The sequence below is a fragment of the Ailuropoda melanoleuca genome, chromosome 1 (assembly GCF_002007445.2).
Source record: "Ailuropoda melanoleuca isolate Jingjing chromosome 1, ASM200744v2, whole genome shotgun sequence".
Lineage (NCBI taxonomy): Eukaryota > Metazoa > Chordata > Mammalia > Carnivora > Ursidae > Ailuropoda > Ailuropoda melanoleuca.
Genome location: NC_048218.1, coordinates 103,812,295 through 103,830,470, shown reverse-complemented (window position 1 = coordinate 103,830,470; position 18,176 = coordinate 103,812,295). Strand labels below are relative to the sequence as shown.

General features: G+C 39.3%; 1 protein-coding gene across 3 annotated transcripts in view; it reads left to right on the top strand.

Moving 5' to 3' along the window:
- Positions 1–18,176, top strand: part of KCNAB1 (potassium voltage-gated channel subfamily A member regulatory beta subunit 1) — a 403,750-nt gene that overhangs the window by 328,192 nt on the left and 57,382 nt on the right. For all 3 annotated transcript variants that reach the window (XM_034664047.1, XM_034664054.1, XM_011228956.3), the window contains exon 8: positions 8,661–8,747. In XM_034664047.1, the coding sequence (XP_034519938.1) occupies positions 8,661–8,747 (87 nt within the window). The remainder of the gene's footprint in view (positions 1–8,660; positions 8,748–18,176) is intronic.

Sequence of the window (18,176 nt, the reverse complement as noted above, 5' to 3'; positions counted from 1 at the left end):
AATTTATTTTTCAATTCTAGTGGTTTTTTGGTGGCGTCTTTATGGTTTTCTACATACACTATCATGTCATCTGCAAATATGACAGTTTTACTTCTTTCTCACCAATTCGGGTGCCTTTTATTCCTTTTTCTTGTCTGAGTGTCGTAGCTGGGATTTCCAGTAGCATGTTAAATAAAAGTGGTAAGAATGAACATCCTTGTCTTGTCCCTGGGCTTAGGAAAAAACTCTCAGTTTTTCACCATTGAGTAGGATGTTAGTTCTGGGTTTTTGATATATGGCCTTTATTATGTTATGTTCTCTCTACACATATTTTGTTGAGAGTTTTCATCATGAATGAATGTTGTACTTTGTCAGATGTTTTTTCTTCATCTATTGAAATGATCATATGGTTTTTATACTTTTTCTTGGTGATATGATGTATCACATTGGTTGATTTGCAAATATCGAACTACCCTTGCATCCCAGGAATCAATCCTGCTTGATTGTGGTAAACGATTTTTTTTAATGTATTGTTGGATTCAGTTTGCTAATATTTTCTTGATGACTTTTACATCTGTGTTCATCAGAGATATTGGCCTGTCATTCTCTTTTTCAGTGGCATCTTTATCCGGTTTTGGTATCAGGGTAATGCTGGCCTCATAGAATGAATTGGGAAGTTCTTCTTCCTCTTTTGTTTTTTGGAAGAGTTTGAGAAGAATAGGTAGTAACTCTTCTTTAAATGTTTGGTAGAATTCGCTTATGAAACCACCTGGTCCTGTACTTTTTTTTTTGTGGCAGCAGTGGGGGTGGGGGAGTTTGTTGGTTACTGATTCAATTTCATTGCTAGTAATTGGTGTGTTCAAATAGCCTGTTTCCTCCTGATTCAGTTTTATGAGGTTATATGTTTCTAGGAATTTATCCATTTCATCTAGATTATCCATTTTGTTGGCATATAATTTTTCAAGACTATGATAGTTCTTAAAGAGTATTATATGCATTTTAAAAAATGGTAGAACATTATCACTCAGTAACTGGTGCGTGGAGCCATTGCTTTTGCGATGGTACTCAAAACTTTGTAGAGACTAGAAATAAACAGGAAATAGTTCAGTCTTCTGGAACCATTATATAGTGGAGTACTACTGTACTTCACTGGGAGGATTATGAGAATTGTGAAGAATTTTTATGTATTTCTTATTTGTCTATATATAACAAAATTTTTATACCTGCACCTATTGCAATAAAGGAAAAATGTTAAATTGGGGCTATACAGATCCGAGATTCTTATAACTTTAGATTCATGATTAATCATTAAGACAGATGATTTTTCTTCTTTTAAAAACTAGTTTGATTTATGAAAGACCAGAGTCAATAAAAACATGAAATGCACTCTAATCTCACCACTTTAAAAATAAAAATAAAGAATTCTTCCCTTTGCTTACCTCATCTCATTCCACAGTGGGACAGTCTGGTGCGTGTCCTTCCCAACTTGTCCCCACAGTTAAATTGATCTATCTATCTACCTATCCACATTTACTTATAAATACAAAAACATAAGTATGAAACCAATGGAATCAAGTTGTACATATTAACCTAAAATCTACTTTTTTGGCAATTAAAATAATTTTAGACATACACACACCCACATGCATATGCACACTACACATGATTTGTAGGTTATTTCTTGGTTTTAGTGTTCTAAAGAATCATACAAATGGCCATCCTTATGTAAATGTGATAGCTGCTGGAAGCAGCATTGTTAGGTCAAACAAGAATGCATATTTTAAATTATTTTCTAAAAAGAAATATACCAATCTGATGGATGAGGTGGTTTTATTTGTTTAGTTATACATTTATTTAGTAATGGGTTTGAGCTACTTTTTATAATTTTGTGCTGCTTTTTCTGGGAACCAACTCTTCATGTTCTTAAGCTATTTTTCTTTTGAGTTGTTTGTCTTGATCTTATTAATTTTTCAGGAGCTCTTTGTATATTAATAATGTTCACTCTTTGTCAGTTACATGTGTTGCAAATATTTTCTTCCAGGCTGTGATTTCATTGTGAAGTTTTTTTCCTCCCCATGAACCTAATCTGAAAGATAATGTTGAGGGGTGCCTGGATGGCTCAGTTGGTTAAGCATCTGACTTCAGCTCAGGTCATGATCTCAGGGTCCTGGGACCGAGCCTCAGTGGGGCTCCCTGCTCAGCAGGGGTTGGGGGAGAGAGTCTGCTTGTCCCTTTCCCTCTGTACCTCCCCCAACCTGTATGCTTGCTCACTCTCTCTTGCTCTTTCTCTCTCAAATAAATGAATAAAAGTCTTTAAAAAAAAAAAAGATAATGTTGAATTCGAAGACATTCATTGACGTTTAGAAGTTAGAGATCTTTATTAACCTATAAAGAGAACTTGGAAAGATCTTAGACTTCCACTGGAAAAAAATAATTTTGGTGTTCAATCATTTAATTTAAAATAGAGACTTTTGGGGCGCCTGGCTGGCTCAGTTGGTAGAGCATGTGACTCTTGATCTTGGGGTTGTGAGTTTGAGCCCCACATTGGACATAGAGATTATTTTTTAAAAATTTAAAATTTAAAAATAGAATGGAGACTTTTGAAGCCAGATCTTGGAGAATATGTTTATAATTTATATTTCATATATATATAATTTTTAATAGTGATAGTTGTTTCCAACATTTTTGTATGAGTTTGGTATTCTCATTAACTGGTTTTTAATATATTTGTAAGCACTGGGCTTTGAAACCAAACAAACAGTGGTTCAAGTTTCAACTGTGTCATTTATGAGCTAGGGGACTTTGTGCAAGTTACTTAACCTCACTAAACCTCCATCTCCTTGATTATACGATAGGCTATCAATATTCCTACCTCACAGAGACTGAAATTAGATAATTCACATTGAGCACAGTATCTGTCACATAATAAGCATGTAATAAATGTTATTTTTGTCATTATCATCATCATTCTTAATAGTGCAACTGTTAGTCTTCATACCATAGATAAGGGCACCCTTAACTAAGTAACATTCTAAGGCCATCACAATGAATAAGCACATTCTAGCAGTAGAGAAAGCTTCCAAATTCCTAACCCAAACAAAATCCCTTCTCAGGCCTTCATGTCCAATTTGACATTGCCAAGTAAAACCCAACCTGCCTCTTAAAACTGGTGCCATTCCTGCTCTAGCACTTGTCCACGTGATTTGAGTCGTGTACCGTGAGAAATAACCGCCCCCCCCAAAAGAAATAACTCACATAACCTTGTTGTACCATGCTGAAAAACAAGGCAGCGGTGTGCTGCCTAGAAAGTTCTCGTCCCTCTTTTCTTTTTAATCTGATTAAAAAGGAGATTCAGGAAATGGTTCAGGATGGCAATCAACAGAGAACATAAAATCAAGGAGAGATAGAATGGAGAAAGTTGCTGTGCTTTTTACTGACTCTCCGTTGCTTTAATATTTGCCAGTGTGCTCATCATTTCAAAATTCTCTCTTCTAAATCAGTTTTCTTCAAGCCTCAAACAACCAAACAGAAATACCTTAAATTCTCTGTCCCTTTAAATAAGTCAGGCATTCTCTTAGGAACTAATCTCTCAGGATATGATAAACCAGTTCTGCTGAAATTCAAACTGACCCAGATTCAAACTTTAACACAAAATCGCAAACTTCTGAGACTGAAGAATTGGGATCATTTATTAGTATGTTGTGACTGTTTATTTTGTAGTTCATAGTTTCAGCCAAAGACAAAGATATTCCTGAGTCCAACCGAATCAGCTAAAAGTATATTTCTAGGCAGGCTGAAATTAGGGAATTGAGTGAATTTTCAGGGAAACTGTGTGTGTGGGGGGGGCATGAAATTTCTAGCCCCAAAATAAAGTTTGAAGAGGTTTACAAGTCATTATCCTTGGGTTTCATTGATACTTGTTTTGTGATGAAGGTGACCTTACTGGGCATTGAAGATTCTTACGCACATTCAATTTAGAAAGTGTTCTTGGAGGACAAGAAGTCCAATTCACGTAGAGTTCAGGGCACTTGAGTGCTGGTGACCTTGGCCACCTGAGCTGGTTTACAGAGTGTAAAATGAGCCTGACTTGTACATAATGCTGTTTTGAAAAAATTCATATGAAAGACCTTTTCAGTGCGTCCAAATTCCTTTACTTAGATCCAGTTAGGAACAACACGCTCTTTGCATTCACAAGGCGGAGGTGGAAACTGCACAATGGGAGCTCTGTTATATCCATTAGGAATCCCAAGGTCCTCTCAAGTTCAGAAAGTCTGTTCATTCAGCCATTCCTCAAACATTCTTTAAGTCCCAATTTTTGCCAGTATTAAAATTTAACAGATCAAGTTTTCTTAGTATCTTATAGGAAAGAATAGAAATAGTTTGGTAAGTCTGTTCGTAAGACTGAAGTAAACTGTGTGCTTTTATAGGCAAAGGCTGTGTCTGAGTGTATAGTTGTCATTCAGGTGACTGACAGTTTTGCTATGTGATTCAAACCACAAACTCACTCTCATGATTCGAGGAGTAGGAGAGGAAAACAATCTGTGAAACTGCTTAGACCTTTTTAATGAATGGCAAATGTCAAGCCCAACTTTTCTGAACTTTTATTTTAAAAAGATAATTTATGATTTTTTCAATGAAAGAGGAAATTTCTTAACAGATGGCTTCACCACAAATTCCTTCCCAGTGTTCCATGTTCGTACTAAACTGAAATCACCCACTCAGGGTAACCATGTTTCATCACGGGGGGTGGGGGCAGCCACAGACCTTATTCTAATATAGCACAGTCTTTATAAAAATAAGCAGACCTGTCTCAAGTCATAACTGAGAGGTCTGCAGAGAAGAAGGCAGATAATTGTATATGGAAAAAGTGTCCATCATTTAAGGCAACATTTTTTTTTCAAGCTAGAAAGGAAAGCAAATGTGTAGACACAGCATGTTTGAATAGAAACCTCGCAGAATCTCCAGATTGCTGATTTCCTTGTTTCTACACGGTTCAACAGGCAGCACGGAACACCTGATCTCTCTCTGACCATGCCAGTCTGCTTTACTTCTGGAATGGGCATATTTCTTTAGATGCCTGTGAAGTAGGCTTACATTGAATTAAAGTTTACCTTATTAACGATACAGTTTCTGTTCATCTTCAGAACCTAAAAGAACAATGAACTTCGATTTCTTTTTCCTCTAGTCACTTGGAAGCTATTTTCTTTATGTAACATAATTTAGTATCCTGTGGCCTTTGGAGGAATTGCCAGTTAGCTTGTAGACATCTCCCCAAGGACAGGGAGCTTTTCTCCCGCTTCCCCTGTATTCACTCCCACAGACCCTGGGTTAGTGCCGAGGGTCGGGCTAAATTCCGAGGTGCCTTCAGCAAGCGCGTTCACCGTGGGGCCCGCTTACCTACCTTAGGGTATGACCAGTGGCCCGGATGGCCCTCTGCAGCCAAGGCTGATGCATGTTTGCATGTCTACTTAAACTTAAAACAATAGCTGGCCCCAAGCCAGTGCTCAACAAACATTTGCTAAGTGGAGCTAGAACATGACTATTTGCTTATTGGAGATAAACCCTAAATGGCTTTCAAGGGGACATTTGTTGAGCACGTCTTTAGGTTGCTACAATTTAACTATTTCTATAAGATTAAAGCATCCAAATGGGAAAGGGCAGGAGTGGCTGATTTGGTTTGTAGTGACATGAAAGATTAAAGCAGAAAGATTGTTTAACTCTAGTTTGTCTTTAGATAGATGGCACAAAGAGGCTGAGATGTCAGCCAGCAAGATCATTCAGGCCAGCCCAAATTAGCACTCGGGTTCCCAAAGCCTTTGCCTCGCCTACACATAGAACTCACCTCTGAATGCCAGGCGGTCCATCCAACTGTCAAGAGCTCCATGTGCTTGACTATTCTGCTCGGACTTCTGTGGCTTCCATCAATCTGCTTTCCCCCCAACTTCCCTGTCTCACTAACAGTACCTTCACTTTTCAGGCCCAAAAGTCTGAAACTCGTCCTTGATTCCTTGACCTCCGCGCTCTGCATCCAGCCCACCTACCAGTCCCCTTATTTCTACTTATACAACTTGTCCCAAATTTGAACACTTCGTACCGACTTGGCCCACTGGCCCTGCTGCTGTGACCTCTCACTGGCCTCCCTTCCTGTTTTCAGTCTTACCTCCTCCAGGTCGTCCCCAGCCAACCCGTGACCAGCTCAAATTGGAAATCCAATAATGTCATTTCCCCTGTTTAACTCCTGACATCCCAGCCCCCCACCAATGATTTTCCATCTTACAGAGAGTAAAACCCAGAATTTACACCATGGATTTCAAGGCTTGATGTGATTGAGATTTTCAAAGTTGGGGACAGGGTCTCTTAGAGGCACAATCTCCGACTTCATTTCAGAGTCCACGTGGGGGTTCAGGTGGACCACACAGCACTACAAAGTGGCCAAGCCAGCTGCAGCTTTTTCTCGTAGTTGCTCTCTGCCCATGCTGAGCTGTTTAGAAGAGACACCAAGGGATAAGGCCATTATCAGAAAGGGGGACACTTGCTTCTGGTGCCAGGAAGGGCCAGAACTTGTCACTAAATGCCTCCCTCCAAAACCAGGAGGTCTGGGGAAAATCTTTAGCATTCAGTCTTTGGCACCTCTCATTCTGAACCTTTCCAGATGTGAGCACCACTGTAATAATCACCACATTTCTGTAGACTACTGTGCTTGCAAAGTGCTTGATAGCTGGTTTTATTTGCTCTCCTGGAGCAGTGATCCTAAAGGTAGTATGTATTGTTCTCTCCACTGCAGATTAGAGACCTGAATCAAAAAAAAAAAAAAAAAAAAAAAAAAGTGGGGGTGGGGGAGGTCTCAAATAACCCAGGTGGAATCACACAGCATGTTAGAGTATTTCCAACCTTTCCAACCTGTGATACCCTGCTATTTGTTTGTTTGGTTATTCGGTCCTCCCCTTACTTCCTTCAATACATATTACTGCTTCCAAACAGTGGCTCATATCATAGTGCTTTTTAAGGTAAATTTAATTTCAAGCTGCCCCTTGAGAAATCTGGTAATACCCCAGGCCTGAAAGTCACTGCAGTTTTTCGAGAGCATTGGACCTTATAACACCTGTCTGCCCTAATCCCTTCATCAATGCTTCTTTTAACAAGCTACCACCACAGCAATCCTTTCTCAATGAATGAAAAATATTTCCGGAACTATATCCAAGCACTTCATTTTCCTGTCAGAAAAGTAATTGTGGCTGGCTGGTAAACCAGTTTGAAAAATCAAATTTAAATGAGCCAAATTTAAATTTATAAGAGCCTCATTTAACATGCAATTAATTTTATGCCTATAATAAAAAGAGAAAAACCACTGGTCTTCCTGAGGAATTAAATAGGCTGATACGGAAATGCTGTGCCTCATGGAAATGAGATAAAATGATTCTTGAACTGTCATCCTTTTGGTTGCATAATATTATATACAATGCATTCTATTTCAGGGAAGTATTAATTTTACTGAAATGAAATCATTTTTTTCTGAGGACTCATAGGAATGTGACCAAATGGTTAGGGCTAAAACTTAGATTATTGGTTCCAGATTTTTTTTTTTAAGTTCTCACTCTCTCCTTTATATTACCCAAGTCTCTATAGCTTCTAATGTTTTCGTTTCTTCCCCCAAAGAACAGGGAATAATAGAAATGGTAGAGCTCAGTTTTATTTAAGGTTCTCCAAACTTTGTTCCTGTAAGTAAAAGGGTGAGCAAAACTTTCGTTTTCCAATCCTTTTATTCCTGTTACAACCCATGTGTACATTAAGACGGGCTTGGCAGTCATTGATTTCTGATTTATACCATCTTAATGTTTTTGATGTGCAATAAATATATCCCATCCCACTGTAAGCCCATTAAGTTATTCATGACATGACAGTAATTTGCATTTTTCAAGAAGAAAGAAGTTAAACTCTTAGGCTACTGTTTATTCTAAACTTTGCTCCTGGATACTGCCACAAATGAGTCACTGTGAAAGATCACTACTGAGCACGTGTTTTCTGGTGGGGTAGGAGTACTAAAATTATCGAGAATGTTATAAGACTTTTCTTTTTTTAAGAATTTATTTATTTTAGAGAGAGAAAGAGAGAGCAGGGGGCAGGGGCAGAGGGAGAGAGGGAGTCTTAAGCAGACGCCATGCTGAGTGTGGAGCCTGGTGCAGGGCTCAATCTCACAACCCTTGAGATCATGACCTGAGCTGAAACCAAGAGTCAGACGCTTCACCAAACTGCGCCACCCTGTAAGACTTTTCTTTGTTGAGGACAAAGTCAGCCTTTGATATATTTTTTAAAGGTTCTGTGGGCCAATTAATACATCATTGTATTCAATGTCTTTTTGAAACCAGTACGGTGCTTTTTTAAAGTAAATTTTTGAAAGAAACCAAACCTATTTCTTTTTTATTTTATTTTATTTAAATTCAATTAATTAACATATGGTATATTATTAGTTTCAGAGGTTAGAGTTCAGGGACTCATAACCTGCATATAACACCCACTGCTCTTTACATCAAGTAATGCCCATCACCCAGTTACCCCATCCTCCTACCCACCTCCCCTCCAGCAGCCCTCAGGTTGTTTCCCAGAGTTAAGAGTCTCTCAAACTTTATTTCTAATAGTGCTTACATTTGTACTTTTTGGGTTTTTCCTGCCTCGGTTCCCAGGATTGAAGGGCTCCCTCCAGAGGCTGCAGCTCGAGTACGTGGACGTAGTCTTTGCAAATCGACCGGACAGCAACACCCCTATGGAAGGTGAGTGAAGAAATTTGATAAAAGACTCTAGAGTTATTGATTCTCACTTGATGACTTATTTCACTAACAGTAGGAAATGAAATACATTCAGACTGATTTGATCAAATGGGGAAAATGAAAACCTTTCCAGTCGATGTCTTTCGGCCTCAGCACTTACCCTCAAGGCCAGAGCTCCGCAGTCTACATCTTCACTCATTTTTGTAGCTTTCGCGGGCGTTGGGATTGTGGCTCCTGCTGGTTCAGTGCTCACTTTTTCCGGGCTCATTTCACTTCTGCAGTTTCATCAACTGAAACAATAAAATTAATTGGAAGGGGAGTTTGTAACCCAGCCATCATTATTTTGGAGTAAGTCCCCTGATGGTCTTCCTCTTTTGTAATGACTGGGTCCGATTAGCTTCCAGGCTGTGGTAACAGGTGCTAAGTGGAACCATGAGCAGAGGTTTTATAGGAGTGACTACTTCGGAATGGGACTCTTCATTGCAATTCGGGTTTTGATTCTCAAGGAGCTGCAACATTTTATTCCCTTTCAGTTACAACTGCTTGAAGACAATAGTTGGGGATCTCCCCGTGGAAACTCTGAGAATGTTCCTAAAACTAAATTTTTTTCAATTTACGTTTACCTGCAGAGTCTACCTAAGATGATTGAGAAGGAAGATAGTTTGGGAGGACGTGTTAGAATGCTCTAGTTAATTGAGATTTACAGTCTTATGGATGAGACTTACCTGAGGTGAATAAGAACAAAGATATTTGGGGGATAAAACGAAAAAAGTATGTTCTGGTCATTTGAGGCTTATAATATGACATACAGTTAAACATTTTCAAAGAATTAGGGCAAATTCTATTTACCATTCAAAATTACACCGAAGATAAATTTGTCCTTGATGATTCAAAAGGTGGTCCAGGATCTCGTAATAAATCAGGTTCTCTAAAGGTTTATTCTTGCTATAGGGTTACAGACATTATAGAAGTTACAAATGATTGTACATATGAAAGTATATATGAGTTTTTCTATAGGTTGCACTTCTGACAAAAGAAAATATTATGGAAATTATTTTCCTTGCCATTTATCTCTTAACTACAGAGAAATGTTAAAAATAGATATTTATATACCTAATTTTCTCTTAGGGTTTTCTGCTTTCTTGATTCTGAGTAAATCAGGAGTTTATCATAGAGTAATATCAGTGTTGGAAACTCATAATAAGAATTATCCATGGAAATGACATAAAAATGCATATTTTTATCAAGGCAAAAAATAGGTATTTCATAAAGCAATCATAGACATCTTATTAGTGTGAGAAGTGCTTATTGCAAGGATAACATGATGTCACACTCTCCTCAATGACACATTGAAGGAAAACACTAAAACTGTCTGATGAACAAAAGTGTCAAATAAAATGCCATTTGATGGGAACTGTGAAAGACTGAAATTGCTTCCCATTTTAAGTGCCTAGTGCCACTATTTTCCTCTTTGGAAAAGAATACTTTGCAATTACACCATGTACAGGGCAGAAAAACATTTGGGATTTTCCTGGGTCGGTTTCTTTTTCTTTCTTTCTTTCTTTCTTTCTTTCTTTCTTTCTTTCTTTCTTTCTTTCTTTCTTTCTTCCTTCCTTTTTCTTTCTTTCTTTCTTTTTCTTTCTTTCTTTCTTTTCTTTTCTTTTCTTTTCTTTTCTTTTCTTTTCTTTTCTTTTCTTTTCTTTTCTTTCTTCTCCCATTTTGCACATCCTCCCCCGTGTCTAATTTTAGAGATATAATGCAGGAATCTCTCAAACAGAAAACATTATAATTTGCATTATATACCTATAGAAGGAGAAAGTTCTCAATTAGGATCTAAGCTATGTGACATTGATAAGATAAATGGTGTCTGTTGTGTGAACACTGATTATGTGTTGAAATTTAGTAGAAGGGAGCTTCAGAGTGCCCAGCAAACCAACCACAACGTTAAAAACCCAAGATGGCTGCCCGATACACTTTGTAGCTGCAGCATTGTCTAGCCTTTGCTAGAATTGGAGAACATGTTAATTTTCCCTGAGTTTCTCATATAAAATTCCACAAAGCAGAACATTTTTTCAAGCTATTTTGTCAAGAGTCTCTGTCCAAGTTCAGAACTCTAATATAGGAGGCCAAACAATAGAAGTTTGCACTTGCTGATAAGATCAAGGAACGTGGCATTTTGTAGCCCTACAACCATCTACCACTTCATGCTGGAATATAGTCTGGCTTTCCCCACCCTCCATCAGAAGGGATCCACTCCTACCTGGCCCGTCAGGCTCTAAGGCTTAATTCCTCTGGCATGATTTAGCAGGGACATACCACAGAAATTCCTCAAGTAGGACTTGTTCCAAATTGAAATCGCTTCCCTGTCATTTCTCCCTGGCTTTCAGAAAATGTGTATCCTCAAACTTCGTATACTCATGTGTTCCAAGGTGGGCCCAGCAGAGATGCCAGCGCGATACTAGTCTCTGGAAACTTATTCTCTGCATTTCGTGCCTTCTACTTTACTGTAACAGAGGGCAGCACTGATCTGGGCAATAGAGAGAAGAAGAAATAGTAAGTAAAAAGAAAATGAGAAATAGACAGGGATTGTCAGGAGCCCTTGGATGCATTTGCTCCCCTAAACATGGGGAAAAATGGTATCTAAGCTATTTCTGGATCCCATATTATTAAGACTCACTTTTGCAGTGATTTTCTAAGTCATAAGTTGCGTGTGAGCGACGCTTGTACAGGTACAATGGGGGTCTACCTTAGAGGGCTATTAGTGTTTTAGAAACAATACAGAAGGTAAATATTATGTGTAATCAGAATTACCCTTCAAAAGCCCACTGTAGTTCTTTGTTAGTCTATAGTTACTCTATAGTCTTTAATTAGTTTTCAATTTCCTCAGCAAATATAGTGACAAAACCATCACTGGATACTTGCCCAGCCCCCCCCTTTTTTTTCTTTTTGTAATGGCCAGAAAATCCTTAATATCATTCACATACTTTTCCTTATTTCAGCAACTCACATTGGCAATTTTAGGCTTGGTTGCATCCATCCGTGTCTAACATGAGTGATGCAGCAGTGGCTGCCAAGCGCGTAGTGATGTTTCCATACACTAAATCTACATACGGTAGCACTGTGCTGCATGCGTGTGTCTGGGTATCTCGTATTAGACCCTTAGCATTTGAAAATCATTTTTATTGGTTTCAACCGTTCCTATCAACTCCGTGGAGCCACGGCACATGCTAAGCTCCAATTTTGATGAGGCACCTGTTTTCAACCCCACGGACCTAATGAGAGAGCCCAGCCCAGCTTTCTAAGACACATTTTAAACAACTTTGATTAAGTTTATTAAAACGCCAACCCCATTCATTTGATTTGCACCTTGAAAGGAGGTTAATTGGGAACATTTCTAAAATAAACCAGGATGAGTTTCATTCAGTTTGTTCATATCATATAGCAACCAACTGAGCCAGAAAAAGATTAGCAGTCTCATCTTCTTCATAATATAGAGGCATTTTATATCCAATTAGCTGTTGTCTTCCCTTCTTCCTTGGAAAACCAATAGACAAAAAGTGAGTCCTCTCAAAAGAATAGCTGTAAATTCCAAATGTGCAATCAGTGGAGAAGGTGCTTAAGGCGCTGATTTGCAATCTGCAGCCCTATGCCATGCAGTTACATTTTACAGCATGGGAAGATGTTCCTGACAACAGAGGGGAACTCTTGTATTTTTTCCTCTGTCCTTCTTGTTTATTTTTTCTGGTTCACCTAGTAGTAAGTCATTTTTCTTTCACAGCATCTGCCATGCCATCTGCCTCTGCTACAATATCTGGCATTGATGGCATGTGTTCCAATCCCAGAAAAAAAAAAAATCAGCCCCATATCCCATTTCTTCTTTCTTATGCTGCTGTGTTCCTACCAGCAGAGTCACTGACAGTTCCTTGTGCTCTGTGCTACTCATATTCTTAATTCTCTCATTTCCATAAATCCCAACGTGTATTTCAAAGTCTTCTCCTGAGCTCATTAGACAAAAGAAATTTCGTTCCAACATGAGTCATGCTAGACAGGGATAGACACAGAGCATTTGTGTGTCTGAGGACCTGTACTAGGCGTTTTTTGGTTTGGTTTTCTGTCATTCCCAAGTATCAGGCTAATTTCTCTTTCTATACTCTTCTCATTGTTCCAGAGAGGAAATGATCGAGCATTACTAGAGGGCAAGAAAGGAGTCTACAAACCATGTATTATTTGCGAATAACAGAAAAAAAGAGGGGAACTGTTTTTGTTTGCATAGCTTTTTAAAAAGGAAAAAAGAAAGCCCACCAGTGTGTTGATCTGAGAATATGATGATTTTTAAGTGAAATCAAATTTTAATTTAAAAAACATTTGGAATTCAACCTTCTATTATTTAGAGCTTTTTGCCAAAACTAGTTAATCTCACAGGCTCCCTTAGTCATTAGGTATTATTCCCAACCTAATTACAGTTCAAATTATTTTTTTTTTCCTGCTAGCAGGTCAGCACACACATAAACAACACAGATGTCTTTTTTATTTTTTTTTAAATTTTATTTATTTATTTGACAGAGAGAGAGAAAACACAGAAGCAGAGGGAGAGACAGAGGGAGAAGCAGGCTCCCCGCTGAGCAGGGGCTGAATTCTAGGACCCTGAGATTATGACCTGAGCCAAAGGCAAATACTTAACTGACTGAGCCACCCAGGTGCCCTCAGATGTCTTTTTGAAATAAGAGAGACAAGATCAAAGTTAGCATCACTTAGTTCCCACAATATCATCATGTCAAACAGCCCATCCCATATGTATTTACTTCCTTCTAAGCCATCTTGTTTGGTGTCCCCGTATGCAAGCAGGAATCCGTGGATATTCAGGAATCTAGGATATTCAATGACAGCTCAGAAAATACCAGAAAGTAACACACATTGCAGCATCCCAAACCTTCTCCATGTTTTTCAATTCCAGAACACTGGACCTAGATATTTAGTATCCAAAGCAAAGTTTTCAGAACAAAAATTTAATGCCCTAAAAACTAGAAATATCACCTAAGAATAATGGATCATGCCTCTGCGTTTATATTATCTTCCCTGAAAGACGCTCTCAATCTTTCCCCCAAGACATAATAGTAACAGGAAGAAATCTTCGGCAAACAGTCATTAGCAACACTAAATAGTATGCAAGTCATATGCGTATTTTGAATTTTCTATTAGTTACATTCAAAAGGTAAAAAGAAACAAGAAAATAGTTGTAAAACTATATTTTAGGGTGACTGGCTGGCTCAGAGCATGCAATTCTTGATCTCAGGGTTGTAAGTTCAAGGCCCACACTGGGTGTAGAGTTTACTTAAAAAAAATCCTTAAAAAATACATATGTATTTTTTAATTTAACCTAATACATAAAACATATCATTTCAACATGTAATCAATATAAAAATTATTGAGATGTTTTTTTCACACTTAGTCTTTGAAATCTGTTGTGCTTCTCGTGCTTATAGCATGTCTTAATTTGGATCAGCAACATTTCAAATGCTTAATAGCCACATGTGGCTGCCGACAACTGAATTTGATCACAGCAGGTCTATAAGCTCTATTTCTGGTGCAGCAGAGCGCAAGATATAAAGCATGTGCTCAGTACATATTTATCGTGTGGACGGACGAATGACCGCGTGAATGAGTGCGCAAGCGTGAGCGATTGAATGAGGGAAGCTCTAAAGTTCAGCAGATCCAATTTTATTTTTCTCTACTTGAAAACCGATTTTGGTTTCCTAATATCTACAAACATTCTGGAACCTGATCTGGCTATCATATTTCAGGGTGATGTTGAGGACAGGTTGCTGGCAAACATCCCCAGGACACTCTCCATTCTGTTTCTCCTCATCAGCAGCAACAGAAGCCTCCAGATGCCAGGTCTTTCTCCAGAAATCTGACTGATACCTAAATGAGCAGAAATGAATGGAGGGATGATTCTTTGGCAGTTCAGCTGCCCCTGAGGATTACTATACCAAATTAAAATTATCTAATGCATTTCATTTATGACCCTGGCCAGGAGGCTCCTGAGAGCCTCTCGTGCCCCTCAGATCAATTTAACCTTTGGGTTTGAAAGACTGGGACAGCTGAGTTTTCAAGAAATTAATTTGGAGAAAATGATTTTCATATCCAAGAAGATGAGCCAAAACCTACCAACCCCGTGGCAAAAAAAATAAATAAATAAAAATCCAATTTTATTAATCAGTTTTATTTGCATTTTAACTGCAAATTCACCAAAAATTGGACTGCTACTTTAGACCTATTCAGCTGATGTCTTATCCTTAACAAAAAAACAAGTCATTTAACAAAAAGAAAGTTCTTTCATCCTTTTTAAGAAACAACACTGGAGATGGTTGGATTCACTTTGCATTCTTACGGTCTCTGGTATGGCTTTTCAGAAAATCTCATGTCGCTGTTCACTTTGGGCCTCCTTCTCACTGGGACAGTTATTTCTGCAAAGTGGACTGGGGGACCTTAGAGGGGGACACAGCTTCAAATTCTGGCTTCACCACTTATTAGACTGTAGACCCAGCACAAGTTCCTACCCCACCGAGGCTCGGGATCCTCACCTGAAAATGGAGGCAACACGGAAAGTGACTTCTGAATGAGTTAACCATGTGGTGCAGGACGGCGAAGCAAACATAAGCCCCTTTTCTAGAATGCCCCGTATAACGCACATATATATAAAACTCCACTTTTGTCTGGATTCCTTCTCAGAGGTGACCATAGGAGAAATCCAAGGTCCTGAAATTATAATGTGATAAAAATAAAATAATGGTGGCCAGGCTGCAGAGGCGACCAGGGTTTTCAGTGAGGCCACGGGGAAATCAAGGCACAGTCTTGGCAGTGGGATTTTCTTCTAGCCCATCTTTTCTTGCTGGAATTTTGTTCTGAAATCCTCCACGTCCTTTACAATTAGTGTAATCATAGATTTTCCAGGGCTCATCTATTCAGTTGAAAGTTTATCTTGAGATTGTGATTTTATTTTCAAAACTGTATCTAGAAAAAATTCAATAATAGGATTTACTTATTCTTTCAGTTGAAATTCATTGAATATCTACTATGTGCCAAGGACTCTTCTATGCCCTGGGAGAAGAAGAAGTTAGTAAGTTAGGCAAACATCCTGCCTTATAGAAATTACATCCTTGTAGGGGAGACGGGCAGTAAGTTAGTAAAAAAGTTACATTAGATAGTGATAATAGGATGAAGAAAAAAATAAGTCCTGAGAGAAGGATAGAAAATATGGGGGTGTAGATTTTAGTTAGGGTGTCCAAGGGAGGTCTGAGAAGGAGAAGGGGGAATAGCCTGGCCCCCCACAAAATGAGAAGAGTATAACTTTGGAGTCAGACTCTAATTCAGATCATCTTTCTATTTCTTCCCAGTTGTGTCATTTTAGACACATTATTTAATCTGTCTTATCCTTACAGATAAGTTTCCTTATCTATAAAATGCAGGTATTAATTTCTACTTTATAGGGTTATTATGAAGATTTTTTTGGAATGATATATACAAAATGCATACAGTGTTGCTTAGTACACAGTAATTACTAAAAAATGTAAAGCTATCTTTTTTTGTTGTTATTGTGTGCATGGTCCTGCTGTAAATTTGTCATGTGGGTAATGACCTTCATGTCCTAGTAGCCTCCAAGTCCACCAGGCAATCCTAGAGGTCCCAAAACAGAAAGGCTCACACCACAAATTAAGATGCATGAATCACATGGCTTATTAAGTCAAGTAAAAAGTATAGTGAGAAGTAAGAGGGCAGAGATAGGGGCAATTAAAACAATTAAGATAGAGTATAAACAGGTAGAGGGACTCAACGATCTGAATCTTGGGGCATGCAGTATTTTATGGCCTGTTTTCTCTCTCTGCCACATTAGCCTTCCCTATGAGGGTGTGGTTATAATGATCAGATTCAAGATTTGGGCAAGGACGCTCAGTAGACAGAGGATGCCTGGGTCCATCATACACTTGCTCTCTTGGGAAGACTCAAGGACAAATTCACCTGGCCATTAGCTGTGGCTCACCAGATAGCCTGATTTACAGCCATGGACTCTTTGCATTTCTGGTGCATAGGATTTTTGAAGCCAGAATGGAATCACCAATCGGGGGGTGATTTAAGACTTTATTTGAGTCTTCATATATTTCGTGTATATTTAGTATACCGTGAATGTTTGGTGTCATACACATACCGGATGCATTGTGAATAGCACATTTTCCCGTTTCTTCCACCTCTGTACTCGGCAGACGCATTGCCTACTTTGTCTGTGGCTACCGTGACTCAGAGCTTACTCATCCACTGAGTCATGCCATATACATTATGTGAATCCTGCCTGTGTCCCGCAAGCTACTTATTTCCCTACCCAGTTCCATTTATTCTCCTTATTTCTCTTACGTTGCTGAGCAGGACTGAATAATCTTAAGTAACACGGCAAAGGCACGTGACGGGGTTCACCACACCCAGTTGGTGACATGCTGCCTCAGCTTTGCAGTCTTGTAGGGGCATCGAAAAATTGTCCAGAGTTAGCAGAGGCCCCCGGAGTCCTAAACGTGGATCGCTCTGATATGCATCAGAGCCCCGGTTCACGAATCATCTTTTCCACCTGGGTTCCACAGAACGGGAGCTTTGCGAAAACTACCTTTACTAGAGCATTCTGAGAAATTAAGAGTTCCCGAGCTGCAGAAAATATGTGACGAGCTGGCTGTGAAGAAAAGTACATCCCAGATTATTTGTGATCATCCAGCACCGTGTGTTGTGCTTCTTTGGATGTCAACGATTCCCAGCCTCCCTTCATAAACTCCTGGCTAGGGAAGATGCTGGAGAAAAGCATGCTTACGTTCTATGCAATTTGGCTACTCTGTCGTCTCCCCATCTTTGCCCTTTCTTTGCGACTTCAGTGAAGGAGAAGAGATACAACCCCATCATTAGGAAGATACAAAAAGAGAACGTGGGCCATGTGTCTGAGGCCTATGGTCCCTCCTCAGCACAAACTTGTGGCCCTCACCAAGCTCAGAAAGGGCAAGGTTTTGGTTTTCTTTTTTTTCTTAAGTTGTTTTCAGTCAAGAAAAGGGAGAGGGAGACAGAAAACAGACGTGGCTTCTGCGGACCCCCGCTGTCAGGTGGAGACAGACTGCTCAGCGTTCTAGAGCTGTGGGTGTGTGACTCACGTGAACTTCCTTCTGGGGGCTTCGTCATCTCCCTGGAGTTGTGACAACAATTACCTCCATATTCTGAGGGGACGTCAACTCAGGCTCGGGGGAATCCACCTCCGTGAGCTCCTTACTGTGCCGCAGCTGACCCGCAGTGACGGGAGGGTTGGGAGGCTGACATGACCCGTTGCTCAGGCCAGGCGGCTCGGGCTGTGGGTCTGGGCGGCCCGGCTGGAGCAGCAGCTCGCTCAGGGTTTGGCGGCCCGCG